Genomic DNA, 27,818 nt, shown 5'->3' with positions numbered 1-27,818 from the left:
CATATCACTTCAGTGCTACCATAGAGGTAAACTCTCAATGCCTACACAAGCAGCTGTGTGGAAACACCTGGCTGATGATTGAAATTTACTCTAAAATGATTGTATAAGAATTCTGAATAATTATAAGAACTCCATCACCTCAACATCAACATAAATTATTTGTTTAATTCAAATAATTTTCAACTAAAATTCCCAAATATTCATTAGCTGTGTTTTTTAATATGCTGCACACATGCTAATAGATTTGTATATTGCTTCTATATTATTAGTCTAATAAAAGCAAAAGTCCTTAAGAATTTTATTTGATTGAACATTTTATAAACCAAAGATTTTGAGATTTCATTGAAAAAAGTCATCAGATGCACTGTAAAACTTGATATACTGTCACCTTAACCGGTGTGTAGAATGCAAAATTTAGCTAGTTAGCTATAAGCTAAACTTGCTTTTTTAATCTAGCTAATTTAAAAACGATGTAGCCAGTTGAAAATAGAGAATATATAATATAGTGAAAGCAATTACTGAAACAGTTTAAGAAAGGGTACCTTAAAGTAAAGACTGAGATATGGTTTTGTATAGAATGTGATGTCTTTGTGATTGATAGTGTTAGAAATAAGGTTTCTTTTTAACATTAGTTGCAATTGTACGCTCATAATAGAGTTGATACACTCTTCATTAGAATTATACAAGCTTTACTAATCTCAAGCTGTGAAGGGTTAACAAAGAGGCATGGAAGGAGTTGAGTGTTGAAAGTAAATTGCTTCACCTTTACACAACACAGTTTCAGATAGGACAGGCTGCTTGGCTTTGGGTGTCTGACAACAGGTGGTTCTAGTGGACAAGACATGGAGACTTTATTGTGACAGGACAAGATCCCTGAGTGGAGGACAATGACCACTGCCATCCAGAAGGACTTCGAGAAGAACAAATCAGGGTATGTTGAGTCTAAACCGTGGCATCTCTCCATCAATAGCCAATCACAAATATTTCTTGTTTCCATGTGTCTAAGTATATACTTTGAATTAGGAATTGTGCTTCACTTCTCCGTGTGCAGACTGCCCGAATAGAGGTCCACAGCTATGCAAGCCAAATCTTTAACTGCCTGATAATAAAATACTGCAAATAGTGTCTCCTGAACTTCTCTCAATTAAAAAAAAAACACCAACTCATTAGCCAGTCTAGCATTGCGTGCTATATAGACGTGTCTGGACAGGCACCACTCTGTATTTCTTAGGCAAATGCCATTTGAGCTGTAAATGCTAGTCTGTGAACACAGATCCCACTAAATGATCTCAGGACCTTGCCCCTTACTCAAGGAGTCTGATCAGAAATATGTAGATCAGACAGTGTCCAGCTCTCGCTATTTAATTTTCTGGTACCTCCTCAACATTCTTCAGATTGCATTAAATGTGCCCTCCTGGAGAAACTAGATTACCTGTGCAACCAAAATAGCCTGCAGATACTGTCTTATGCTACAAGTAGTGACAAGGACACTAGCAAGAAGCAAAACAAGAGAATAATATCACAGGTTTAGTCGGCTGTACCGTTTTTTGGAGCAGCGTATATGAACTCATAGTGGAGTAGTATAATGGAGTAAGTCAACATTCTAAATAAACACAGGTAAAACTAACCACACTCCACAGACAGGCTGCACTGTCTCATGTTACACGCAGTTTCATTATTTAATTCATCATCTGTCAAGTTATGGAAAATTTGCTCCCAGGACATAAATTTTATTTCATAACGCGAACAGTGAATGTAACCTTTAAAGCTTGATTTACAACAAATCTCATGTCCTGAGATGTAAAACACTGTGTGTGTGTGTGTGTGTGTGTGTGTGTGTGTGTGTGTGTGTGTGTGTGTGTGTGTGTGTTGATGTTTGTATATGCAAAGGTAACAGGGAGCCAGACCAGTATTTTGTATTCAAACAAAATGTAGGGCACTAGATGAAGAAAAAGTCATAAGTCACAGTCATTGACATTACCACCTTCTACAGGAAGTGATGACTTCCGGCTGCTGTGTGACAGTTCATCGAAACACACCAAAGCACTCAGCTTCCCTATATCGCGCACACTAGACTCAGCAGCTCACGAGGCAGGAGTCTGATGATCTTAGATTCGCATCAATATGTCAAGTCAAAGTGAGCCCACGAACAAAGGAGACAATCTACTGCAAACACCTGAACAGGTAAGGACTACAGTGCATTTCAATATGTTGGCATGATTGTAGGCTACACAATATTTATTTAAATTTGATTCTCCTTAAGTTATTAACTACTTATGTTACACGGTGATCGGGCCACAAGCAAACTGATGATCCCTTCAAATATTTCTGCTCTGGGTTTGAAAGATTTTCCTGGTTTGGTTTTCAGTGGCTTGTTATACTAGCAAAGCTTTTTTGCATTTTAGGGTAATTATATAAAAATTAAAAGAAAAAAAAAAACATAAAATGGCAGCTACAACAGTGTTGTTGCATCCGAAGTTGAGTCACTGTCTCCAAATGGCTATTTTGAGATGCTGTGACTATGATTCATTATTATTTTAGGGGGGGAAAACATCAGATCATGAAGAATTAAACATATTTTTCACAAAAGTGTTTTGCAATCATTTACTTTTGAAGGGTTTGCTACATTGGTACATAATGAAAATGCTGTACTCGTGTGCATGTGCGTTTGTTGAGGTTGGGTACGTGTGTATCTGCATAATTATTTTCAGACTATGTTTATAACGATTCCCTTTCAAGTGAATTTCCTGGATTGTTGGTTTGCTTTTGCTTCCAAGTCAGTTTCATTATCAGTGACAGAGGAAGTCTCTTGCATAGGCAGGCCTTATCAGAAACTTTAAAGAAGCACTCGCATTTCTTCAGACCAGCATTGATGTACTTTTTGCACAGGAAGAACTTGTAGCGAAGGCTGTAGTGACTTGAGATCACATTTAAATTCCTGTTAGTTTCAGTTTGATTCAACTGAAGTAGTTGCTTTTTTTTTTACATCCATTTAAATGTGCAACATAAGCACCTTTCCCTTGTTTTTTCCAGGAGCATGGCTTACCAAGACTCAAACAGGTAAAAAAACACAAACAATTGGCTTGGCTGTGATGAACTAAACCAGTGTGTGTTTTTGTGTGTGTTCGGGGGGGAATTTAACTAAACCAAACTAGCCAAACTGAAAGACCAGAGCCTAAAGACTCTGTATCACTGTTCTCAGCATGTTGACACTGTCATATTTATAGATAGTTAGATGTGTAATGGTTAGCAGGTTTATTGCTAATTACCACTCAAGGCTAAATAATGGAATGGATTTATATAGTTCCTTTCTAGTCTGACCACTGAAAGTGCTTAGACTACATTAAGTATACACTGCAACTACACAATTTACCTTTCTGTTATACATGATCACCATTTTTAGAAGTCATGTGATGCAAGATCTATTGATCAGTAAAAAGAACAATAACTTGTTGAGTTACTATTGAGATGTCTCTCTCGCTTTCTCAAAGCTTAGCTGCTGCTTTTGTTCCAAGAGGAAAAATAATCCCATCGCAAGTCATTATGCTACACTTGGTACAAAATGTACCCAAGTTTTTTACTAGTGGAGATTTCATCCTCTTGTGACAAAAACTGTTGTACTAAATTTTAAGTTAATCCCTCCGATAGCGGTCAAGAAATTTTATTGCAGATCAGCTTGGTTGCACTGGCTGAGAAAAAGTCAGATATCCCCCCCAGAATCATTACGATAAATCCTTTAAGAATAGCCATTTCGTTCTGCTTATCCAATGCGGGAAGGGTTGGAGCATATCCCAACTCCAAGAAGGAAAAGTCAAGGAACACATGGGACAGGTTGCCAGTTTATTGCAAACTTACAAACCAGAATTGCCAAAGAGAAATTAACCCACATATGTTTGGACTGGTGGAGGAAGCTCGAGTAGAGGCAACGTGAAGAATATGCACTTTTCACTTAACATCTGCAGACCTTGTGCAAGTCTGTCCTGTAGATATTGGGAGAAATTGCTAAATTACATTATGGTGATACTAGAGAATAAATCTGTAAAATTCATCTTTTGAGGACCATGAACATCTGTGCACAATTTCATTTCAATCCTTCCAGTCTTTGTCAGGACAGCACCTTTAAAAGTCCTCAAAGTCATTAGCAAATGTCCTCTGTGGACAATGTCAAAATGTACAAAATCTCAGGAATTTTTATAGGGAATTTGCTCAAAGAGCTGCCAATGTGACAAGTAGATATTGGACTATTTTACTGAATATGTTAAAGCCAGGAGGTCTCGTTATTAGAAGACTTTGAATGTGTGGATAATCCTTCCCATAGTTATTGTACTGGCTTTGGTACAGGAAAGTCCCCTCATGAACAGGGGAACAGTTACTAGGACATATCCTCTTCGAACAATGAATGTCACAAATGGTAAATGGCCTGCATTTGTATAGCGCTTTTCTAGTCCCTAAGGACCCCAAAGCGCTTCACACTACATTCAGTCATTCACCCATTCACCCTGGCGATGGCAAGCTACATTGTAGCCACAGCTGCCCTTGGGCGCACTGACAGAGGCGAGGCTGCCGGACACTGGACATCTTGTATAAGTCTGTGAATAGATGTTGGATTATTTTACTAAATAGGTTAACGCTTTGACACTGTGGTGGCACAATCGGTGTTACCCTCTGTACACAATGAATGTCTGTATAAAATTTAATCTAAATCTTTCCAACAGTTGTTGAGAACTGTGTTTCAGAATTCAACCTGGAGGTATTGCTAAAGAAAAAATCAAGTTGCAGACAAACCAGAACACGTCCTATAAGAAAAGTGAATGTCAAAATATGCAGAATCTTTGTGGTAATTAGTTATGTAGATACAAATGTATCTACATAGGATACTAAGAACTAAGGTATCTACATGAGGCAAAAAACAAAATAGAAATTTGGAAGCTTTGATATGTTGATTCTAAAGTAATATAGAGAAAGTTGCATTGTATGAGGATAATGAATGGATTTTATATGTGTGCATAATTTCATGTCAAGTCCTTCAAGTTGAATCTATATTTTTCACTGTACAGAAATGATGACGTTTTAGATCGTAGATACGATACCTTCACTAACTTGAAACTCACTGTGATCCATTGTAATCCATTGTATAGTTTTAAAATGTTCCTTTCATGTCTGCTTTTTGACGTTTTCTGTGTTTCCCTTTCCAGTTTTCACCTGTGCATACACGTAAACTGGGGTTGACAAGGAAATTGAGAGGGAGGGTAAGTCACCCTGCATGTGTTTTAAATGCTTAAATTTCAGGTTAAAATTATGCATGATTCCCATATTTATCAAACAGAATCATGGAAACATAGTTTTCCCGTGTCTCCTTTAGGATTTTAAAGAAGATGAAAATCCAGAAGAGAAAGCAAGGAGACACAAGGAGATGGAGGTATAATCACTTCCAGTGTATGACTATGTTCAGCACATAAAATGGCATTTTCAAACAACGTTCTCAATCTGATTATGTCTGTTAAAAGCTCAAGCCTCTGTATAAGGAGCTACTGTACACCATCGCACACAAAATGGGGAAACCGTCTTCAAATGAGATTTTCACAGATGACCAGCTTCGACGGTACATCCGAGAGGTAAAAACGTACACGCGTGTATAACGGCACTCATAACTTTCCAACTGCGTTGGTGTGCAACTAGATGATTGTTCAATCCATCCTATCTACCAGGCTTTCACTATGACAGAATCAGAGCACGACAGTCTGCTGGAGAAAGTACAGAGCACAGAGGTGAGAAAAGGAAGTCTGCATACTTGTTCCAATAAATGCGATGCTGAAGACCACCAACATCTATTAATAGTAGTCATAAGAATTCTATTTTCCACTGTCTTTACTGTGGCAGAAATGATGTCATCAGTATGTTTAATGCTGCAAACAATATTACATTAAACAGTTAATGCTGTTTAATGTTGTTTTATTATCTAACCCTCTTATCCATCCAGCCCCCAGTATATTGTCTGATGGCCACTGTCAAGGAAGCCAAGGGAATTCTGGGAAAAGACATCAGTGGTGAGTTCTTGCCTTTCCCGTACAGAGAGGGGGTTATCACTTTTCAGTGATGTGATGATTGAGACTTCTTTTAATGTGTTTCTTTTTTAGCCAGAGATTCTATATCGATGTTGATTTCAGCTAGGCTAGACTTGACCAGACTGCACATCATCTTACTATTTTTTGTTTGGGGGTTTTCTTTCTTTCTTTTCTTTCTTTATTTTTTTAAAACAAAGAAATAGAAATTATACTATGAAAGTTATTAATCAATCAAATTTACTGTGTGTGATCACCTAAAAAAGTCAAACACCGAAAGTGCCTAAAAAACACGATCATATACATTTAATGCAAAAGCAGACATAGCTTCCAAATGGTAATGGATGGATTGACATTAAAAAGTGCAACTTTGGGTATTTCAGATTTTCCCTTTTGAGCTGGAATGTTTTAGAAAAGCTGAACATTGTGCCTCTTTGCTGCCATCTTTCCAGTACTGTGGATTATAACTAAAAGCCCCAAAACTCATGATATAAAATGATGATTGATGTCTAAAAATGTGATTAAATACTAGCAACTTAATGCTGAAGAATTGTCGTGTTTCCATTGTCATTGTTACCTTTTTAGCATGTTAAATTAGCATTTAGCTTGTAAGCTACAATTGAAGTTTCTTACATGATGGTGGGGGGGATTGTTGTCTGCCATGTTCTTGATACAACCATGCTAGAGAAAAATGTGTATGACCTGATTGGTTAGCGGTAGTTCCTGGAGAATTCTGGTTAATTTCGTAAATAGACTGCTATTTATATAGTATCTTTTTCCTCAGTTAAGTCTCATCCAATGGGGTTCTGCATCTTACCCAAGGAAAACTTTGGGATGTGGACTGGAAGAATCAGGGATCGATTTGATTTGATTTATTTTGTAGACAACCCTAAACTGCCAGATGGTTATGCAGCAGTCTCCAGCCCTGTGTGACTGGGGTCTGATTCATTGTCGCCATGATTGTCACAAATCCGAAATGCCAGACTAGTTAATGTCGTATGGTTAGTGTTCCTCTGTTTGCAAATCCTGATAAGGTTAATAGTCTATAGTTTATAATGTGCATATTTTCTCAAAATGATTATCCTCAGAAAAAAAGAAGTGAAGATCTTGTGCCTTCCTTCTAAGAATCTTTAGTCATTCTCCTCTACCAAACGTGATTCATATTTGAATTTACTGAGTTTACATTTTTATGATTGGTTAATCTCTTTTTGGAGGTGACTTGAGTTAATCAAAAACTGTTTGTTTTGAACAGGTTTCAGTGATCCATACTGTTTGCTCACTATAATGGAGGATGAGGAGGAGAGTCGGACTCGCCAGTCCAGAGCCAAACCCCTTAAATCTGTCGTAAAGGATGCAGTATCACATGATAAAATCTACCAAACAGACATTAAAAAGCAAACTCTTAACCCCATCTGGAACCAAACGTTCATACTGTGAGTCACAATTCTTGATCATTTCTGCTGAAGTAGATTGAAACGCCCACATTACCTTCTACTGTTTCTCTTCCTTTCAGAGAATTTGGACATTTTGCAGGTGCCAGCTTCCACCTTGAGATGTGGTGAGAAAAACAGAAACCTTTACTTTGTTTGTTTTAAAGTTAATTAATTATGCTTTTCCTTATCTTCTGTCAAATATATGGAGTTACAATAATTAAATTAAATGTGGTCAAAGTCTCAAATGATGGGTGAACAAGAGATTGTGCTACAAGTGAGCCCAAAGCTCGGGCTTGAGACTACTGTCCTCTCATGCATACAGAGCTCTAGCTGTGAGAACAGATGCCCCACCCACCTGCTGTTCCTAACATTTGTTTGTGAGAGGCAGCCAATCAGAACAAAGTGTGCTTGAAGGGGGCAAGAATGAGCTAAAACTGTTTATTTCACAAAGACGGCTAGCTGAAAGGATTAATAAGGATTAGCTTGAACTGCCCATCATGCAAAGCTGCTCTAGTAGGGTGCAAAAACAATAATATGGCATTTGAGATGAGCATATTAGATTCCCTATAAAATGGTCTTTTCACTGCATTCCTTTGTGCTGTGCCTTTTCTGCTACAGGGACAAAGATGAAGAGGTGTCACTCACACAGAAACTAGAGGAGTTCACAACCAACCTAAATAATTTAAGAAGGTATTCTACTTTCTCTGTGACTTACACATAAAAAGTTGATTATGCAAAACAGCTAAGTGTTTCTACTCGTACCTGTTTAGGATGATCAAGGAGGCCAAAAAAGAAAAAGGAACAGACGACTTTTTGGGAAAAGTCGTTATAAAACTGAAGGTATTAAATGATCTTATTTTTGTATCGTCTGTTTTTGCTCAGCGCTCTCTTTCCAGTCTAGTAACCATTTTCTATCCTCACACTACAGGAGCTCCACTGTACTGAAGACAACTGGTACACTCTGGAGCCCAGAACAGAGACTTACCCTAATCGTGGCCAGTGCCACCTTAACCTCAAGTTCATCCACAAAGGGGTAAAAAGATGCCCTCTTTGCAGTGTCCGTGTAGTTTTACAGAGCGTAGTTTTACAGAGCGTAGTTTTACAGAGCGTCTCTGTTAGAATAAATGAAGAAATGTGCACTCATGAAACCTCTTTGATGTCTAAACTTACTCAAGAAAGAGGAAGTGGATTCAATAACAGTGAAGTTAATGACACAATACTCTAATAGGAGAGACTTGCGCTTCTTGCACAACAGAGAACATAGCATTTATATGTCTAACAGAAAATACTTTCTATGTGTTGTGTGACTGACAGAGAGATGGGACCCTGAGCGCCGGCCGAAGCGCTTACGTCAACTACTGTGGCATTCTGCAGCAGTTTGTCCAGGCTTACATCTCAAAGCAACAGGTTAGGCAAACATCCTCTCAGCTCTTCTCAAAATCCTTCATCAGTCTCTCATTTCTCTCTCTTCGTGCTGTCTTTTTCTTCTTTAAAGGGACAGTTCACCAGAAAATAAACGTAAAGATGTGTACTTTTGCTTAATTACGTAGTTAACCCTAACCACTTCCCCTCTAATGCTCAAAGCACGAAAAGTTAATTTGAAAAACTCAATAAGTTTCTTTTTCTGTCCATGAAGCATAATAGATAATAGAAACAAAGTTCACTCGAAAAGTTCACAAACCTTCTTATGACCGTTTCATGTAGGAACTTTTTCCTTTACACCCAACTGCATCGAGTGTGGAGCTAGCTAACATTACCCATCAGCCAAGGGGGGCACCATCAGTGCTCGCATCTTGTCACAAGAGCAAGCCTCAAATTCTTTTGTAAAGTATTACGGTTGGTGGTTGTTGGGAAGAAAATAGTGCTTGCATGAAACTTCTCACTATTTGTTTCTGGATTTCTGGAAAGACAGTGATGGTGACCTTTTTATTTATTTTGTTTTATTGGATTGGATTTAGCCATTCTGTTCAGAAGAAGACAACTAATTTTACAGCTGGGATCTCCAAAAGTCAGCAACTCACAACAAAGAATATTTAGAGGAATAAAGCTTACTGTAGTACCGGAAATGTCTGTCTGTCTGTCTGCAAACTACACATTCAAGAGTTGCTCAACCAAACTTGGCACCCTTCATCTAAGTCCACTTAGAGATATCAGATATGTTGATGCCATCATGATGTTATCCTTTCTGATGATGTCAATGAGCCTTTATCCACCAGCAACACCTTATAAAAGCGTTTTATCATTTTAAGAACATGACAAAAACGTCTGATTTACATCTGAAAAAAGCTGAATTACACATGTCATATCATGATGCTATCCCATTACTCGGAAACCACTTATCAGCAGGCTAAAATGACCTGTTTTGAGTATTTATGCACCTATCACGCCTTAATAAAAGCGTCATATCATTTTAATTTGACAGGATCTCATTTATATCTACAAAAGTTGAATTATGCAGGATATGTCAGGATGCCATCACATTGCCTTTACAACCACCTTTTTAGCCCTTATGCACCTGCAACACCTTATAAAAGAATCATGACATTCATCTTTATATTTAAACAATTGCACGGATGGACAATCGAAACAATACTGCAGCACAGGCCTGTAGTAGTACTAAAAAATGTCTGGATTTGATTTTAGGGTGAACTCTCCCTTTAACCTTCTGATCTTGTTTTGTGTCTCTCAGAGTTCTGCCCCGTGGAAAGGGGAGTTGTGCGGCGAGGCCCAGACTCTGCTCGAACTGTACGCTACGCAGAACGACCTCTCACCTTTTCTTCAGGACCTGGCGTAAGCACCATATTTAACATGTTGTAAATTTCATATGAGAAGAAGATAAAACAAGCCCTGCGTTAGCTGAAGAGAATCATAAACTCTAGATCTATCAATCTATTGCTATATTTTTATCATTTATCAGCTTCCAGTGATATTGCATCAGAGGTATGATGGACATATTGTAAGTCAGTGTGATCCAAGTCAAAGAATCCCCACAAAATGTAACTGAAACCTAATTACATTCGTCATTTTGGGATTTTACCAATACACATCAGTTAAAGACAAAATTAGAAGACTGTGTGTCAAAAACAAATTCACTTTAAAAATGGTCTTTCGAGTACATTAGTGCGGCTGTTAACCGTAGTTACTGTTACTGCTGTGCCAGCTTTCAGTTGTGCTTCTGAATAAATGTGGATGTGTGTGCCCCTGACAGGAAATGGGTGGCGTACAGTAAGTTGTACCAGAGCTTAGAAGTGGACTCGTCTGTGCTGTTACAGCAGCTCACGAGTATAGAATACCACTGGCACCAGCAGGAGCTGCCCTACCAACAGGTATAAGTGCTCAACTCACTGTCACACAGCTGCATAATTCAGAAGCAAATGTGCTTAACTGTGAGAATTTCTGAAAAGAGGTGAAGAGCTTTAACAGCGCAGGGACCTGCATACTTTCACTGCTAATGCAACCTAACTATGTCACCTACTTTTACTCGTCATCTCGCTTTAATGATGATTTTTCTGTCCTGTGATAGTCATTAATAAAAAAGTTAAAAGAAGCCAGGAGCTGACTTTCAATGCCAGAAGTGTTGAGGAAGGTGTTGCACTCTGTTATCAGAAACAGGAACTTGGGGACTCTCTTCACGGCTTCCTACAGTACGGCCTGTGTCTGGTGGCCAAATACAGAGACATCTTCCCTCCAACACCCAGCGCTACTCCAAAACTACACAGACTGCTCAGGTACACGTGGTTATAAGTGTTTACAGACTCGGCGGCAGAGCTGTTGTAGCTGAGGATTTTGATTATGAAGTACTTGTGCTTTTTTTAGGATATTAGTCCAGATCTGTAAGACACAGGCTTTTCAGAAATTAAATCCAGCTCAGTTTGACCTGCATGATGAGGTCACCGATGCTATGCAGGTCAGTCATCATACTTGGGAGATTATTGCCATCTTAATGTTTAGTACATCATATAACTGTAAGTACTCATCACATTACTTTTATATCAGAAAGGTACAGAGGACTGGTTCGTGATCAAAAAGGGTTTGCATCAGCCGATGACTAAGGTAAAGTCAAGCACATCATGAAAATCTTACCTGGCATCTCCATTTTATTGCACTACACTTACTATTTTTGCACTATGCTGTCACACAGGACCTCTCAGAGATTGGGAGCGCCCTCTCTAGGTTGATTGGGGAGGTGCAGGAAGACATAAAACACAACAAAGACGTTTGGAACAGAGTATTTGTGAGGTAAGAAGGCAATTAAATGTTGTTTTTTACTTGGCTTACAGTAGCTTGAAATGAATGAAAACCTTCCCTGTTCTCATGATGTTTTTATCACAACAGTGCTGTGCAAGTTGATGTGTTCACTGTCACCTATAAGAGGTTTGACTCCCTGGTAAGTAGAAATGGAACAGTCCCTTCAAGCCCCGTCAACCTTCTTCTTAATGAATCTGGTCATTTCTCGCCACATTGTTCTCTCCTTTCCTCCACAGATTGCAAAAGAAATGAGGGAAACCTTGTCGTTAATGGAGGATCAGATGGAGCAGAAACTAGCCAACAGCCTGTTCCCAGTTTATCTGAGCTTGCAGGCCATCTACAAAGACAAAGCTTTCTTACAGAAAAGGTCAGAAATCATCACACTCAGTGATCTATCTTATATGGCAGCCCTTCACTTGTCCCATCGCTCCAAATGTACCACCCTGTTTCTAAAACAGCTGCTGGAAAACCTCACAATTAGTCATATAAACTGTTTCCTTATCAAAAACCCTAAAGATTTTGTCAATTACATTGTTTTGGATACAAATTATTCCAATCACTGCCTTTTAATTGTATTAACATTACACGTGTGGGCCCAAATTTGCACAGAAACCGGGTTGTATTCATGTTTTTTAAAGTGGTGCTGACACTTCAGTTAAGCGTTCGATCCATTTTTTAATCTATTTATTTTTTGTTTGTTCAGCTGAAGTTTAAATTCCTTCTGTCAGTACTTTGGAGTTTAATGCAAGTAATGTAATAGGAGCTCAAGAGCTTGTTTGCCTTTTCAGGGGAGTGCTAGAGCTGTCAAACTTTCATGAGGGTTTCCGAGAGGCTCTGCCTTACTGGCTGAACCAGGCATTCAGCACCACTCAGGACAGGGTGGAGAGGGCTGTCCAGGTGGACCAGGTAAATGACAGAAGACTCTTATTGTAATGTAAATTTCTTCCACAAAGAAAAATGTCAATATATATTTTTAAACCCTTTCTTCTTCTCAGCTCCAACCACTGCAAACTGGTGTTGTACCAATAAAACACAGCTCCTCAGCAGTGGACCTGGTGGCGTGCATCCAGCCCATCTGCCAGCTGTGGGAACAGCTGTCCTGGCCTGACCCCGAGGAGGCTTTCATGCTCATGGTCAAAATCACCGAGGTGCATATATCAGATTATAAACTGGTTACATTACATGATTGTTGGAAAGATTGTTGGTTGTATATCCCGGCTTTCTGTGTGTTTTCAGGATGTTTGTAAGATTGTGGTGAACTATTGTAAAATCCTAAAGGAGAGAGTCAGGGTGCTGTCTAAGAACTCTGACCACGGCTCTGCTATTAACATGGTAAGAAGAAGAAAACAACAAAAATAATCTATAGGAACAAATTAATGCTACAACCAGATTGTCCTCCTCCTCTCTGTGCAGTTGTGCGTGGTTGTGAATGACCTGGAGCACTTGCGGACTGTGTTGACCCGACTTCCCACGCAGCTGAACTGGGCAGGGCTTCGAGACAGGACTCACGATGTGATAGGAGAAAGCCAGTTCAAAAACACGCTGCCCTCACAGCTCCAGCAGGCCCAGAGCATCTTGGGCCGAGAGATCCGATCAGCTTTAGACACTCTTGGGAAGAAGGTATCGAAGACTAGAATGGAAAACTGGACAGTTTTTTTTAAAAAAACGCTATATTTCACACATTTAAAATGAAATATCTCTTCAGTTAAACACAGACATTGAAACACACGTCAGAAACATGTCGACCAGACGGAGGATTCCTTCCAAATCCACAGAGGATGTGAGTCATGCCTGCTCTCTTCCAGTCTTTTGTCCAGTTTTCTCACCTCATCCCCAGTTGGTCACAGCAGACGGCTGCTCCTCCTCTGCCTAAGGTTTCTTCCTGTTAAAAGGGAGTTTTTCCTTCCCACAGTCACCAAGTGCTTGCTGATAGTGGGTCTGATTGTTTGGCTTTTCTCTTTAACTCACAACATAAATCACCTTGAGGGGACTGAATTGAATCAAGTCTATGTGAACTGAATTTCTGTGTTTGCCTAACATTTAGCCTCTTTTCTGTTCTTAGGCTGCAGCCCCTCTTATGCGCTACATAGAGCAGGAGCTGCAGTACATGAATGAAAACTTAGTTCAAGAGAACTTCAACAGGTACTGAGCCTAATGTCTGATAGCTCTGCTTGTGTTGTGTATTTTCCAGTAGTTTGTTTTCAGTGTCTCAAGAAAGTTTTCTAAAGAGTGTCAACTTATTTTATCTTCTATATCCAGTCTCCTGACTCCTCTGTGGAATAACTCAGTGAAAATCATCCACCAGGTGGCTAATCAGCATCAACTGCAAGAGGGGCTAATGGTGTTCTCCCAGAGGTTGCTATATACACTGCAGGTTGGTCCACAGCCACAGAAAACTGTCTGGCTGTCTTGTTATTTCTTTAAGCACTCTTCAGGAAAAGTTCTCCAATCTTCTTAAAGGACATTCCAAGCTCCTCTTTGAATGTTGGCTCCGTTCTTCTGTGATGTTGAGACTGTTATATCTCTCATGACCTCCTCTGTATATACTGATGAGAATTTGTACCAAAAATATCGAATATCGATCCATCACTCAATAAGGCCTGTTGTCACTGATTTTCAGGAAGGTTCTTATGTAGTTTGGCATACCTCAGCATTTTTTCCTACCTTGAATATGGCATCTTAACAGCTACCCTTCCACTAAGAACATTTCTCATGAGGTTTTGGTGACGTGTATATTAACCAAGGCCTTCTAAAATGATCTCTCAGCTCCTGTAAGATCTTTGCTGGATTTTGTCCTCTTTCTTAAGGACGTGGCTTTGAGTACTGTTCATCTGCTATTCTTTATCATCCTTTTTGACTTAAATGGGGACCACTATTTACCAAATGAACATCATGTTGTTTCAGTTAGACTTTAAATTAGTAATTGAAACTCATCAGTAAGGTTACTGCAGTGTACCCAGGTTACAGATCAATGAAGCAGACGAGCTGTGACTGCTGGTCATTAGAACGACCATTTTGAGCGGACGTCATCAAAATAAAAAAACCCGTAAAAAGCGTAATAATTTATTTTTGCATTTCTTGAAAATGTCAGTGCCTTGAGCAGTGCTTCCACGCGGAGGGAAACGGACTTCCTCTGAATAAACTTCACTCTGATGAGTACAAGGTGAGTCTCTGCAGAAGAAGAAACTATTCATTTCACCGAAGAGTTTAAAACGATTTGACTTTATTATTTCACTCTTGTGTCTGTCGAGGCCCTCAAAAGCCACCTCACTCACCACTCCCTGAATAGCCAGCAGCTTGTGGAAAAGTACCTTGAAGGGAAAGTGTTTGAGCAGGTGAGTTTTGCAATAAACACTTATCACACAAATTTCTTTTGCAGCTCTTTTAGACTGTCACTGTCTCTGCTGATTTACAGAAAGCATACAGTGGGGAGAAATACGGCGCTGTCACCCTCCTAGCATCCTACAGAACATCAGACCAAAGACTCAGAATTGACGTGCTGAATGCAGTCAACCTCCTACCAATGGATTCTAATGGTGAGAACAGTTACAAACACATCCTGTTGATACAAACAGGCGCTCTAGATCCATGATAAGTATACAGTGACGTGTGCATTGACGGCAGGTCTCAGTGATCCATTCGTGCATCTGTGTCTGGAGCCTTACCACATCTTTCCCGAGGTAGAACCTCGCTGCACTCAGATCAAAAACTGCGATCTCAATCCCCTTTTTGACGAGGCATTTGAATTGTAAGTAGTTCACTCTCATACGTGAGCCTGTGTGGCTGTCTTCTTTCTACGTGTTTCATCTCATGTATCTGCCTCCCCTCCTCTGTCGTAGTCTGGTTTCACTGGAACAGTGTCAGGCCCACAGCGCTTGCCTGGTGATCACAGTCCTGGACCACGACACCTTGAGGTCAGACGACTTTGAAGGCGAGGCCTTTCTGTCCCTCAGATCAATACCGGGAGTCGCTAAAGAATCCAAAGGAGATGAACTCAGCTTACAGCCAAATAACGTTCCTGCTCAAATCCGCCTGCCTCTGATGCATCCTAAGCCTAACAGTACGTCAGTATGTTAAACTTACATCACAACAACAGATGCCTCAAGGCGCTTCATATTGTAAGTACTTGCCTATGCCAGAAGGTTTGGCATAGGCAGTCTCAAAAGCATGAACATGCCGTAGAACAGCCGTCCCAGCCTGTTTTGCACCACAGACCGACCTTTAAGGTGTCGCAGGTAAATACAACAAAATAAAACCAGTACTGGTACCAAAAAAAGAAGATTTGTTTCCTAACACGTGGGAAAAGACCAAGGGAAACCTAACAATAAAAACGATTAAAAAATAAAGCTAAAAAACGATTAAAAACCCTGAAAACCGTAAATTTGACACTCTCGCGGCCCGGTACCAAACGACTCACGGACCTGGGCACCACTGCCATAGAAGGTCTTTAACCTATCAGCAGGGACAGTATCTGCTCCTTCATGGAAGGAGGAACAGGATGAGCACTGCCAGAGCTACAAAATGATCTCCAGCAGGCCACTGGTGTGAATGTTGATGACAAACAGACTTATTGAGGTTGGCATGAAGTCACCACTGGCTTTTCATAGATGAGAGCAGGTTAACCCTGAGCACATGTGACGTCCGGAGATGTCGTGGAGAATGTCTAACATTGTTAAAGGTGACCAGTTTGGTGGTGAGTCAGTGATGGTTTGGGAAGGCATATCCGTGGGTAGATACATAGACAAAGCAACAGCAACCCGCCTGCCATTAGGTATCAGGATGAAATCCTTGGCTCCATTATTAGACCCTACGCTGGTGCAGTAGGTCCTACGTTCCTCTTTGTGCACGGCTTCACAAGATAAGAGCATGCAGGCAGTTCCTCAAGGATGATGAAATTAATTGCACTGATTGGCCCGCACACTTGCCTGATCTAAGTCCAACACAGCACCCCTGGGACGTTATGCCGCCAGGTTGCGCCTCAAACTGTCGAGGAGCTCATTGATGCTCTGGTCCAGATCTGGGAGGAGATACCTCAGGACACCATCTGTCAGCTCATTAGGAGCATGCCCTAACTTCCGAGTATCATTTTAACTTGCTGCAATGAAATTTATACTAGCCTGCTATATCACTGTTTCACTTTGAAATCAGCCCTCTGTAGGTTTATAAGTTTCATTTCAATCTCACAATGTGGCATCCCTTTCCTCCCTAACCCATTAACCATATCACTATAGACATCACCATCACTTTTTTTCCATTGAGATCTGATGTGTTTTTAAAGTGTTCCTTAAATTGTAAATCATCAGTGGCACTCAAGCCTAACCCATGTTTGTGTGCATTTCTGTAGACAACAACATCCTGCGGTTACTGGAGTCCAGGAAAGGAGACCGGGAGGCGCAGGCTTTTGCAAAGAAGCGAAGACAGAGAGAGAAACAGTCACAGGAGGCCATTCAGTCATAATGAACACACAGAAACAAGCTGTTCCTCCAAAAATATACAATTTGTTTTAATGATCTGTACCAAAAACAATGAAAAAAATCCACTCAGAAGGAAACACTGGTGTTGCATGAGTTGTGTGTGGACCTTATGCTGAGCATGAGTTTACTGAAGACCATCACAGTGATCATGAACACTTTGAGCCTCACACAGCTTTACATACCTGTATGCTTCCTGATGCTTTGTCTAATCAGTGCAAGAGATAAGTATGACATCACTTAACTGTGTGTGTGTGTGTGTGTGTGTGTGTGTGTGTGTGTGTGTGTGTGTGTGTGTGTGTGTGTGTGTGTGTGTGTGTGTATATATTATATTATATAAGACTACATTTGACGCTGAAATGTCAAAGATTACTACAAATGCTAAAATATTGGCAGATAAACCTGTTGCGCGTTGATTTAAACACAGCAATGGGGCCGGTTTTAATAAAAATACTTATGTCTGAGTTAACATGAAAAAGTAAAAATTAAAAATATGTCTTTTCAAAGAGTACACAAGTTGACTATGTTTGCCTCGATTGTGTTAACATGCTTATTCTTCCAGTTTATGTAGAAGAATATTAGACCTGAGTGCTTTAAACAGAGGCCATCTGTTGTAAATTCAAACAAATATTCCTACTATTGTTTTTATATTTCTGTTAACAATGACCAGCAAATAATTTTAGCTAAAGACAGGGAGAAAAAAATGCAGTAAAATCTATAAATGTGATATCAGTAGACTGGGATATCTTCTTTTTGACTGTAACAATATAGACTCATTGCTAGATGAAACTAACCATGCCCTTTAAGTGTTTTCATTCAGACCTCTTGATTTTTGTTAGGATGGCTCAAAAATATTAAACAATAAATAAAAAAATAAAGTCAAATAAACTGCTGACCTGTTGCACATGGATGGAAAACACTCTGTTTAGAGTAAAAAAAAAAACATAATTGAGAACTATTTGTGTAAATGTTTCATAGCTAGGGTTACACAAGAAATGACAGCAGGTCTTAAAGTGATTTTCACAACTCAGGGGCAGGTGGAAAGAACAGTGTTGCTGGTCAAAAGCATCATCTAGTTTAAAAAAAAAGAAAGAAAAGAAATTGTTCCACTGGAAACATCATTCAAAGTTCCACATTAAGAGCTTTTACTTAGTGACTACAGCTCACCAAGCTGGCAATTTGTGAGTAAATCTCATCTTAGAAGTACACAACTAGGTCAGTGCTTGATTTGTTACCAAATAACAAAATGACCTCTGGGTAATTCTGAACTGTTGACACAATTCGAGGCTGGTGTCTGTGGAATCAGGACTGACTGGTCTGGAATCTGTGGTGGTCCCACTGAATTGTGAGGTCAAGAGAGCTGCTGTTCCAGGCTCTGTTCAGGGCACAGTGGGCAATCTGTAGAGGTGGAGCAGCCCTCACACTGTAGTCCATGGCCACAGGGCAGAGACACCGAGCCCTGCTCTCCACACGTCACGCAGCACTGTCTCTGTTTCCTGTACACCACCTTAATAAACACAAGAGGGACATGTTAACATCTCTTAAACTGGACAAAGACATTAATACATGGTTATGTTCATATACAGTGTTAGTGAATCATCAGGTTACTGGGTGTTTGTCAGTATTAGTCATACATACATGTAAGTTACTGTCACACGTGTCAGCCACTGCAGTACCTTACAGATATGTCGTTTTACAAGTCTTGTTGTAGTAAAATGCCTTTTATCTATAGTAATTTGTATCAGTATGAATAAAGTTAAAGACAATCTATCGTTCTTTCCTTTATTTTCTGCCATATATGGATGGCTACAATAGTGGAAACTCAGGTTAAATACAGGTAAAGGTTCAAATAATGAAGCCAGCACATATAAAACAAGTTCTATAAACAAAAGCTCATGTTTAAAACCTAAATCTCTGTATCAGACACTTATTTTTTGCTCTTGGCTCTGTAGGATGTCACACAGAGACAAGATCTCTCTAATATGGTCATGTCCAGAATTGTTTCTGAGGAGCAGCCAATCAGAAAAAAGTGGGCTTAAAGGGAAGCAAATCGAGGTTGAGCCTTACTTTCAACTATGATCATACAGTTTACTCTCACAGAGCCTAAAAACACAGAGCTGAAAGTTAGTATAATAGACCAAAAACATTTTTTTTGTCTAATTTTGAAGTTGTGGGATTTGGTTTCTCCATTTCCATACAGGACACCGGCCTGTGATGGGAACATCAGGGCATGCTCCAATCTGTTTTAGAGTGCTCTGACTTTCCAGAGGGCTTTATTTCTCCCCCCCTTATAAGTGAGATCAACATAATTACTTTGATGGGCTGCCTAATCTTGAAGAATCTGTCTCAACTTATTGAATTGGCCATAACTAGGAATGAGTCAATTCAGATCTTAGGTTATTTACGTCACCACAGCCACACCCTATTGCTGAAAGTATTCACTCACTCATTCAAATAACTGAATTCAGGTGTTAAAATCCCTTTCATGGCCACAGGTGTATAAAATCAAGCACCTGGGCATGCAGACGGCTTCTATAAACATTTGTGAATGAATCAATTCAGAAGCGGCTCAGCCACAAAGTAGCAGTCCACATAAAATCACAGAGTGGGGTCAGCTGAGGTGCATAGTGCACATTGGTGTAAAGCACCTCAGCATCCACCACTGGACTCTAGAGCAGTGAGGGCGTGCTCTCTGGAGTGATTAATCGTGCTTCTCTATCTGGTAATCTAATGGGTGAGTATCCAAGGAGAACAGTACTTGTCTGACTGCACTGTGCCAAGTGTAAAGTTTGGTGGAGGGGGGATTATGGGTAATGTTTCAGGAGTTGGACTCAGCCAGTGAAAGGAACTCTTAAAGCTTAGTATACCAAGACTTTCATGGTCCTAACTTTGTGGGAACAGTTTGGGGATGGCCCCTTCCTGTTCCAACATGACTGCTCCAGTTCATAAAACAAAGCCCCCAAAGACATGGATGAGAGAGTTTGGTGTGGAAGAACTAGACTAGTCCTGACCTCAACCTTTGACCTTTGGGATTAATTATACTGGAGACTGGAGCTGTTATAGCTGCAAAGAGTGGGACAATATAACATATGGTGAAGAATGTTTGAGTTCCAGAACGTTTTCAGTTTTGATGCTACCTTCAAAAAAAAAATGAACATTTCCCTCTTGTTTGTGTGACTTTTTTTTCTAAAACCCGGTTGCTCGTTTTCTGGTTGTGGGTGGCACTGTCCCGTTTTCATGTTTCATGCTAAAAAAAACAATTTCAACACAATTTCAGAATTATATTAACGCTGCTTTCCTCGTGTAGCCAAGATTTCTAATTAAAGTCTAAGTGTGTGATGGAAGTTTTGATAGAAAATTAGGTTAATAAAAAACATGAGATCACTAATTAAACTACTGCACTTCTGTTGCTAAGAAGACAAACTGGAGGAATGTGGTGTGACTGTAACCCTCACTGTGCTTCGTACCATTTCAGATACTAAACAATGACCCTTCATCTACCATCTTTGAGATAGGCTGGCCAGCTTTGTGTGTTAGCCTTCTTACATGTGCTATCAGATATGAAATGTCACATAACTGGGACATTTTATTTTTTTCTTTTAAGCCAGTATCAGTATCAAAACATTGATACTACTTTTTTTGACTGGTAAGATAATTTCTGAGGATTTCTGAGTAAGCTACTGCCTACTTACTTAATTAACTAAACATCTAAACTCCTTAATGTTCTATGTGGCCAAAAAGTGTTGGTTAGCTAGAACACTAGAGTGGATGCTATTCGACTTCGAAACAAGCAGTGTGAGGCTAACAGGTCGTGGAGGTTGTGGGTATTACCTGTTCCACAGTATGTAAGCAGGTACAAAGCTGAGCCTGTAAACTGAGGACCGACTCCAACGGCAGCCGGTGTAGTAGCTGGAGTTGGTGCAGTGACAGATGAGGATTATCTCCGCTCCTTAAGCTCTCCAGCGCCTCCTGCAGGAGAGTAGCTTGTCTCTGCGCCTCCTCCTCAGCCTGCCTGGCTCTTTCTGCTTCCATGGCTAACCGCGTTGCATGGGCACGTGACTCCTCTGCATCCGCTTTCAGTGCTGCAAACGACTGCGAGAGAAAGCAGGCGGAACAAATGACGTGCGGTCCAGATTGGGATTTGTTTCTTCTATTTCTGCAGGTCACGGCACACAAACTGCTGCTTCAGGGACACGCTCGCATTTGCATGCCCCACTACCTACCTACCTGAGCTGTGTGTCTCCAGCTGTGACCCCACTGCTTCAGTGTCCTGTGAGCTTCCTCCAGCTCCTGTTTGAGCCTGGAGGTCTCTGCACAAGGAGCAGAGGGCAGTAGGGTAGGAGGTGTACCAGGAGACCCCTGGCCTGATGGGAAGTGCTCCCAGATATTAGTACTCATACCATTCAGACCTACAAAGAAACAATTAAATATAAGCAAAATCATGTTCTGTATGAGACTATTTGATCATTTAAACAAAAATCTACAGACCTAAAGAGCTATGAGATGGTCCCAGGAAGCTGCTCTCTGATTGGCCAGGTTGGGACAGATGAGTAGAGAAGAATGGTGAAGCATGCGGCCTGACTGGGGGAGATGGTGAAGGTGAGCTAAAAGCAGCGGAGCTGCTAAAAGAGCCTGGGATGTTCACTGGGGCAGAACTCTGAAGCTGGCTACCTCCTGTAGGCCAAGAGAAAAAGAAATGATTTTTACATACATGTACATAATGTTTGATGTCAGACAGATATTCGCATGTCGATAATTCTGTGTGTGTTCATGCTTTCAAATACCGAGCATGACTCCCACACTGGGCAGAGCAGAGCTGCTCTCCAAGCTTCTCTCCAACGCCGACACACCAAAGTCATTCAGGTCGAGATCATCCAGGGCTGATTCTGTAACACATAAAACACCACAACTTACATATCTACTGTCACAACTGCGAGATATGTGGATTTTCTTTTTTTTCACTTTTACTTACCAACAACTGATTCCACCGTTTCACTAGTCGGGTAAAAGGGCAAGGCATTAGCATTCATTCCAGAGGATATGCTGGATCCTGGGGGTCCAAGCGGAGCAGGGCTAGGTGGTGTGGCTGCCAGACTAGAGGGGATACTGGAGGACAGACTCAAAGGGCTGCCAACTGGCAAAAACACCTGAAGGTCCTTGTGAAGAAAGAAAAAGAAAAGGTTTTGTTACTTTAACAAATAAATAAGCAAGAAATACATTTCAAAATGTTTGATCGTATTAGAAAACAAGAAAACCTGTTTGTTCTGAGTTGATGCTAGTTCTCTGTGCCGCTGCTCTAGAGCAAAACCCCTTTGTTTGGCCTGAAAAATAGTGACCTTAAATAAGCAGGACAAATATTTTGCAGTAATGTCGTCATTCTAGAGATTATATTTCTTCAGTATATCTTAATAGGAACTCATACGACCACGTTCCCTTTTTCTTATGCGCGTCCTTCTTACCTGATCTTCCCTCTCAAAGCCAGGTGCCCTGCCGTACCCTCCCTCTCCCGCCCACGGAGACTGAGGTTCTGCAGATCCACTCATGTCCTCACACAGAGACAAAACGCTACCAAGAAAGCCCCGCTCTGCTACACATGAGCCTGCAGAAGGAGAGAAGGGGTCCGACATAGAGCAAGACCCCATGCTGTGACAACCGGGACTGGCAGAAACCTCCTGGACAGGAATAGGGTCTGGAGGCCTAGGGGGTGGAGGGGAGCTGGGGTTGGGGAATGATGGTTCCTCTGGAACAAAGGGCTCTGGAGGAGGAAGAAAAACAAAAATTACAAGTTGACTCATCAGGCGCCTTGGGTTTCTGAGACATGATCACAGGTGTTTTGTGGGGATTTACTTTCAACATGAGCAAAGGCACAGAAGGGCCCTCTGGGACAGCTGCCACACTGCTGCATGTCATTGCACTTGGTGGATTTATAGATCTGTAACCAAAAAAAGAAAAAAAAAAAAAGACACTGCTTCACATCTTGGGTGATTTCCAGTCAAGTTCTATAAAATTTCCTCTAAAGGAGACAAACCTCTGGGTGGAACTGTTGTTCTGTTCTCGTGTGGCAGTACTGACATGACTCAGCTCCCTCACATTTACTGGGATCTCCCCACTCTTCACTTTGCTTCACCGCAGGACATGGCAACGCTCTGCGGTGGTAAGAAACAAACAATTTGCTTTAACAACTGAGCCCCAATTGAGCAACAACAATAGCCTCATGTTTTAAATGCCTTCTTTCTTTAGCACAATGAAACACAGCACCTGTATTTGTGCTTGTGTGGGCTGCGTCTCCTGTCTTTGCTGTTGTGATAATACGGACAGGCATAACCTTGACGACACAGGCGAGGTGGTTTCTTACAGAGCTCCGTCTTGTAATGGGACAGCACGTAGTCATTATCTGAGGAGACACAGAGGAGAGAGGAAAGACACAGTGAGGCAGGCAGACTGTAAGGGCAGATCAAGGGAAATTAGGTAAAAATATTTGACCTTACAGCAACTGGAAATCTATATAAACAGACAATCTCAAAATACAGCCCAATATGGATGGTGATTGGACCTGAAAAGATTCAAGACTTGTTCAAACTTGTACGTTATCACAACCTTTGAAAAACTGATATATACATTTAATTAAAGCAAAAAACATGTTTTTAAATAACATTTAAGAGGTTTTGTAAAAACACAACCTAATTTACTTCACACCTGTAAGCACTGTTTAACAAACGGCATCATATCAGATTTCTAAAAGGATACAACAGAGTTTTGGAAACTGAAATCTCTGCAGAGGATTAGAAATCAGTTTGTGCTGTAACTCAGACTAACACATTAGAATAGGTTCATGCAAACATGCATAACTCCAACCAAGTTGAATTGTTGCAAAAACGCTATAGCAAACATATGTTAATAAATGTACGCAAGCTAAGGTAATCCTGTATTACTGTGTTTGTCAGTGTAGGAAGACTAACAATTTTTCATGTTCTTATTAGAAAAGAAATGTAGAGATCCAGCTCCTAGTAGTCCAGTTATTTGTAACTGTTAGTCTGTCTGCTTATCAATCTTGCTTATCGGTTCCACTTGCACTGATGCTACAATCAGCTGATTTCAGTTCATGTGTTGGAGGAAAATAGTGGCAGTCTACAGCATGGATATTTGCATTATGCTGCTAACACAACTTCAGCTCTTTGCAACCATCTGCACAGACAGCATGCTAACGCTAAGCTAGCTAAGAACCCACAGTGACGTTAAAGCAGAGTGAGTGCTGACCCCAGCCCACCAGCCAGACCCTAAGCTTCAACAAGTAAACTGATGAGCAGTCAGGCTACAGCCTCTGTTTCTACGTCTTCATGTTTCTAGAATCACTGTGGTGATCGCTTTAAGACTCCATGTCCTGGTTTTCATCTTTGCTTTGTGTTCTATTAAGAGAGTTTTTGTGTACTACTAAGAAACGATCTACAGCTACTAGCTACATCCCCACACACCAACGCAATCCATATCCTAATGACTACACACATATGATCTTTCTCTTAGTACTTAGGTAGGAACACAAAGCCGATAGTACATAGCAAAGATTGAGCAGTGAGCTGTTTTTCTGCCTGAATTCCTCCTGAAGTGGTGTTCCAGATGTTACCTTGCCAGCGTGGCTCCTCACTCAAGATCTTCTCTATGAGGGCTGTACTCGCTGCCTGTCCCGACTGCCCATCTCCTCCACCTCCGTCTGTGGTCCCTGAGCCTCCTTGAGACTCCATCACCTGCATTTCCCTGTGTAGCACGTAATGAGAAAAAAAACTTTGTCAACACACAGCCACATACATAGAAACTACTTCAAAGATCGCTTCCATGTTTTATTTGGTGTACCTGATGTCATAAACGGGGCTGCGTAGGTCATGTGATCCGTGAGCAAATGCACAGTGGGAGCCGTTCTTGCTGCAGTGGCCTTTTGCATCAGTTTCATGGATACACGATCCAGTTTTATAGTAGCGGAGATGGTACCTGCGCTCTGTGTCACCTGCTGTTCGATGCAGAAATGGGCACCTGGAATGTAGAAAAATAAAATTCAAAAATGTTAAATTATTTATTTAAAGGCATGCAAATCATGCATACATTTCAATGTTTTTTTTTAATTATGAACTGTTTTGTATGGATAGTATTTTAAAAAAAAAGGTAAAGAAAAACACACTTCATAATTCTTTGTTTGTGGCAACTGCTGATGTAAATAGGACTGTGAGATGTTTTAAGCACACAACATTTAAAGGACACTTTTGTATTCTGATTTGAAGCTCAAATCACAAAATATATACCCTTTGCACCTTTATCCATAGGTGCCAACCAGGACTGTACTGGTAATCAGACATGACATGTAAATATAATTTTTTATGTTTTTTGTGTCCATATGCACACAGCATACAGGTCGGCTTGATGGGCCGCTGTGCACTCTAACACTACCCTACAAGCACTGACAGCAGCCCATTGGTTCATTTGTATTAGAATTTGGATTGCCCCATCACTGGCTCGCCCCTACCTTCCCTGTGCAGTCATGCACCTTGTAGAATAGAGTTTAGTGTGGAAGAAGTGGTTGATAAAGATGGCTAAACAAAAGGTAAAGCATGGAACTGAAAAGCTGAGAGAGAAAAAGAAAGAGAAACAAGAAATAAATGCAACAAAATGTGCCAAAGTAAGCAATATGTTAGCAGCTGCACCGTCAGTAGTACCAGCAAAAACTAGTAAGAAGTCGCAGTCACAAACAGTTGCTGCTGCAAGCTTTGGAGAAGTGCAGGAGGAGGGACATCAGTCCCAAAAAGAGACTTATGAAGAGACAGAAGAAGGGGTCCGTGGTAGGAAAATAGATGGAGGGACATAATTAATTAAATAAATGGGCTACTTTGACCATAACTAACCACAACTAAGATGCCATTATATGGTGGGCTGCCTGAACCAAAAATGTCACAGAACAGGAATCATGTTGCATCCTTTAGATCTCCATTTTCTTTGTTAATATTAAAATAGGTCATTGTGAGGATTGTACAGCACATTTCACTGGAGGGAGACCCTCAGAGTGACAGTACAGGTGCTAAAGCATCTACTAGACATACATCCATACAGTTTTGGCCCATTTGTGTTCCGAATTACCACTTTGATGCTTTTAATGGAGATAATAAAGGTCTATTGACATTCAGAGACCTACACAATTGCACAATACGCTTCATAAAGAACTTGAATTTGACATTCTCCTGCCAGATTAAACTTGAAAGGGCTGCTAAAACAACAACAAACCTGAAAATGTGGACATTTAGTTAAATACTATGTCTTTCTGTTTAAATTAACCTTACAGAGACTATACATACCACTAATATAGACCTTCCCAGACATGGTGTGGCCAGTTATGCCATTCAAAAACAAAACTTCCCCCTTACACAAATCCCTATTTTTGTTTCTGTTGTAAGTATAATCAAGGCAAGTATCTTGTGCTAAACTGAAGCCTTTGTTACACTCACTCATCTCCGTCGGGGCAGGTGCCTGTTCCCTCATCATATTTGGTACAGTAAACATCTGGGCTGTAGTTGAAGGTTCCGTCCCGTCTGCGTATTGGCCTGCGGCGTCGCTGGTTCAGGAAGTGCCAGTGGAAACAGGAAAAAGGACGGTGCTGTGTACATTTATGTTGCACGAACAGGGGACACTGCTCCGTTCTAAACTCCTTCAGATATCTGGGAAAGAGGTGAGCAGCCAAAGAGACTGAAATATGTTGTTGTACGGTGTCACCATATTTTGAAGTGGCCTACACAAATAGGAATATATTGATATCATTGAGTTTTTCACGAAGATAATCTCATAAAAATAATTACTGTTTTAGCGCAACACAGTCTCGGCAGCAGTGAGCAAAATTCCTCACGGAGATTTTTTTTTTTTAATATATATATATATATACTTTCACAACACAAAGACTTAATGAATGCTGCCGTGACACACACACAACAAAGCACTTAAACGATGCTCCACCGCACAGCCTGTAAGAAATGGCTACTGTTAATGTCCAACGTTAGGCCTCTTTATGGAGACCTACAGCGCTAAATAAGCACATTATTTGCTTTGTCCATTTTACGCAGGTTTACTATTCATGGAGTTTCCTTAAATACATTTTAACAGTTGTTTTCTGTGTTTAAGTGCACGTGAGGTTGTGCACACTTGTGTACACAAGCTAATCCCGCTAACTAGCTACGTACGTGTAATGTTGAGGTTTCTCGGGCTGCACGTTCAACACGGTTGCAGGAGATGTTGACCCCCCTGCAGGCGAAGACGAAGAGGACGAAGAGTGTCCTCCGGCACTCGTCGCTACCGAAGATGACGGGGGCTGTGGATACGTTTTAGACATTGTACCCTTCTAAACCCTAACAACAAGAAGCTTGTTTTTAGCTTACTGGCTAGCTATTCTCATTAGCTTCGAAATCCGCATTCTGTGGCGATGTGAGCCTGCGCAGGGCAAGAGGAAGTAATAGCAAAGGGACAACTAATAACACGGAACTATGGGATTTGAAGTTCAGTTATAACGTGACTAAAGCTGTGATTCAAAACTAAAGTGAAAGTCATAAAACACTCAAGATATTAACTGTCACAGA

General features: G+C 40.6%; 2 protein-coding genes across 2 annotated transcripts; one reads left to right on the top strand and one right to left on the bottom strand.

The window, feature by feature from the left end:
* The first annotated feature begins 813 nt into the window (after window positions 1-813).
* unc13d (unc-13 homolog D (C. elegans)) lies at window positions 814-17,554 on the top strand. Its single transcript, XM_080872796.1, has 35 exons — window positions 814-931; window positions 1,994-2,184; window positions 3,034-3,060; window positions 5,196-5,249; window positions 5,363-5,419; window positions 5,508-5,615; window positions 5,709-5,768; window positions 5,981-6,047; window positions 7,315-7,495; window positions 7,576-7,620; window positions 8,114-8,185; window positions 8,266-8,335; window positions 8,424-8,528; window positions 8,810-8,902; window positions 10,185-10,285; window positions 10,704-10,821; window positions 11,102-11,223; window positions 11,312-11,402; window positions 11,492-11,548; window positions 11,637-11,734; window positions 11,831-11,882; window positions 11,980-12,110; window positions 12,532-12,649; window positions 12,739-12,891; window positions 12,980-13,075; window positions 13,157-13,363; window positions 13,449-13,523; window positions 13,806-13,885; window positions 14,003-14,117; window positions 14,835-14,906; window positions 14,995-15,078; window positions 15,159-15,279; window positions 15,368-15,491; window positions 15,583-15,803; window positions 17,088-17,554. The coding sequence occupies exons 2-35, from the start codon at window positions 2,125-2,127 to the stop codon at window positions 17,198-17,200; spliced, it is 3,348 nt and encodes a 1,115-aa protein (XP_080728922.1). The 5' UTR covers window positions 814-931; window positions 1,994-2,124; the 3' UTR covers window positions 17,201-17,554.
* unk (unk zinc finger) lies at window positions 17,460-27,794 on the bottom strand. Its single transcript, XM_080872797.1, has 15 exons — window positions 27,426-27,794; window positions 26,700-26,909; window positions 25,063-25,239; window positions 24,836-24,966; window positions 23,473-23,608; window positions 23,243-23,360; window positions 23,062-23,146; window positions 22,674-22,969; window positions 22,470-22,535; window positions 22,187-22,370; window positions 21,999-22,100; window positions 21,703-21,888; window positions 21,442-21,623; window positions 21,046-21,306; window positions 17,460-18,721 (listed from the first exon to the last, which is right to left on the bottom strand). The coding sequence occupies exons 1-15, from the start codon at window positions 27,572-27,574 to the stop codon at window positions 18,566-18,568; spliced, it is 2,439 nt and encodes an 812-aa protein (XP_080728923.1). The 5' UTR covers window positions 27,575-27,794; the 3' UTR covers window positions 17,460-18,565.
* Window positions 27,795-27,818: the final 24 nt, after the last annotated feature.

This window comes from Rhamphochromis sp. 'chilingali' (genome assembly GCF_963969265.1).
Source record: "Rhamphochromis sp. 'chilingali' genome assembly, chromosome: 22".
In the NCBI taxonomy this organism is placed as follows: domain Eukaryota; kingdom Metazoa; phylum Chordata; class Actinopteri; order Cichliformes; family Cichlidae; genus Rhamphochromis; species Rhamphochromis sp. 'chilingali'.
This window is presented reverse-complemented; position numbering and strand designations above follow the sequence as displayed.